The following is a 1,180-nucleotide window of genomic DNA, read 5'->3' as shown; positions in this document are numbered from 1 at the left end:
CTGACCATTTTGTTACTTCCATTGATGAAGGAACAGATGTACAAGCTGGATGTGCATTAAATATGATGTTGAAGAGAAAAACCTCTGTTTGACCCTTGATGTCATTTCATGGGAGGGGGGGTGAAAATGTTGGTACCCAGCTGTACCTCACTGTAACATCTGCTGCAGTGTTCAGTCCTGCTGGACTCACTGAGGCCCCTCGATGTGCCGCTGCTTTGAGCTGTGGTGTTTAGCCTATGAGCACCTAGGGCTGATGGGAAATGGTGTTCATTAAAGGCAAATCCAAAGTAAATACTGAATAATCAAGGATATTACATCATTTTGTAAAAAAAAGCCTATTGTTCTTATCTAAACACGTCAAACAAGACACACATCCAGCTGAGAGGCTGAGTTTTAAGTCACTTTGTGTATTTCTGGAACAGAAACCAGACGTTCTGGTTTCGCTTTGTCTCTGTGGACAACACGCTACTGTTGCTCTCTGTCAGTCTCTCTGCAGCTGCTGTACGTCGCCCCTTTAAACGCGACCCCGTCAGCCGGGCACGGACTGAGAGGGACAGCTCAGAAAGCGTGCACACTCTTCTTGATAAGTGTGTGTGTTTAGTGGGCTTACATTGGATCGGTGACAGTGGCCCATGAGTCTTGTCACAGAAACACGTGTGCTCCTTCACCAGGTGGGTTCTGAGCACATAAAGTGTTTACTACGGTGCCGGCTGTCCCTCTCACTGACAGTAACTCTGGTGACGGCCTCATGGCTTGTTGGTGTTTGTCTTGTTTTGGGGGGGTGTTATAGACATGTTGGTGTTATCTGCTGCTGTGGTAACTCGCTACCCGTCTGCCTGTCTGTCCAGGATGGGTGCCACGGTCTTCGTGCAGCCATTGGACCTGGTGAAGAACAGGATGCAGCTGAGCGGCCAGGGAACGAAGGCCCGGGAGTACAAAACCAGCTTCCACGCGGTGTTCTCCATCCTGAAGAACGAGGGAGTCCGAGGCATTTACACCGGGTATCTGCCGCTTCGTTTACCCAACATTCAGCTTTTCATTTAACACGTCACAGTTCATGTACTCGAGCAAACGCTTCATTTATCTCAGTCTCTACTGCTGCATCTGTTGTTTGTGTTGGTCTTTATCAAAAACATCGTCAGTCTGTCGGCAGGTTTGTTGCGTCAGGCGACCTACACGA

General features: G+C 48.6%; 1 protein-coding gene across 1 annotated transcript in view; it reads left to right on the top strand.

The window, feature by feature from the left end:
• slc25a11 (solute carrier family 25 member 11) overlaps window positions 1-1,180 on the top strand; it is a 6,846-nt gene that overhangs the window by 2,916 nt on the left and 2,750 nt on the right. Inside the window, exons 2-3 of the mRNA XM_020587499.1 lie at window positions 849-1,001; window positions 1,143-1,180. The exon at window positions 1,143-1,180 is cut by the window's right edge and continues 71 nt beyond it. Of these exons, the coding sequence (XP_020443155.1) occupies window positions 849-1,001; window positions 1,143-1,180 (191 nt within the window). The remainder of the gene's footprint in view (window positions 1-848; window positions 1,002-1,142) is intronic.

The sequence above is a fragment of the Monopterus albus genome, unplaced genomic scaffold (assembly GCF_001952655.1).
Source record: "Monopterus albus unplaced genomic scaffold, M_albus_1.0 scaffold460.1, whole genome shotgun sequence".
NCBI classification, from domain to species: Eukaryota; Metazoa; Chordata; class Actinopteri; order Synbranchiformes; family Synbranchidae; genus Monopterus; species Monopterus albus.
The sequence above is the reverse complement of the archived record's forward strand: the minus strand, read 5'-3'. Positions and strand labels throughout refer to the sequence as shown.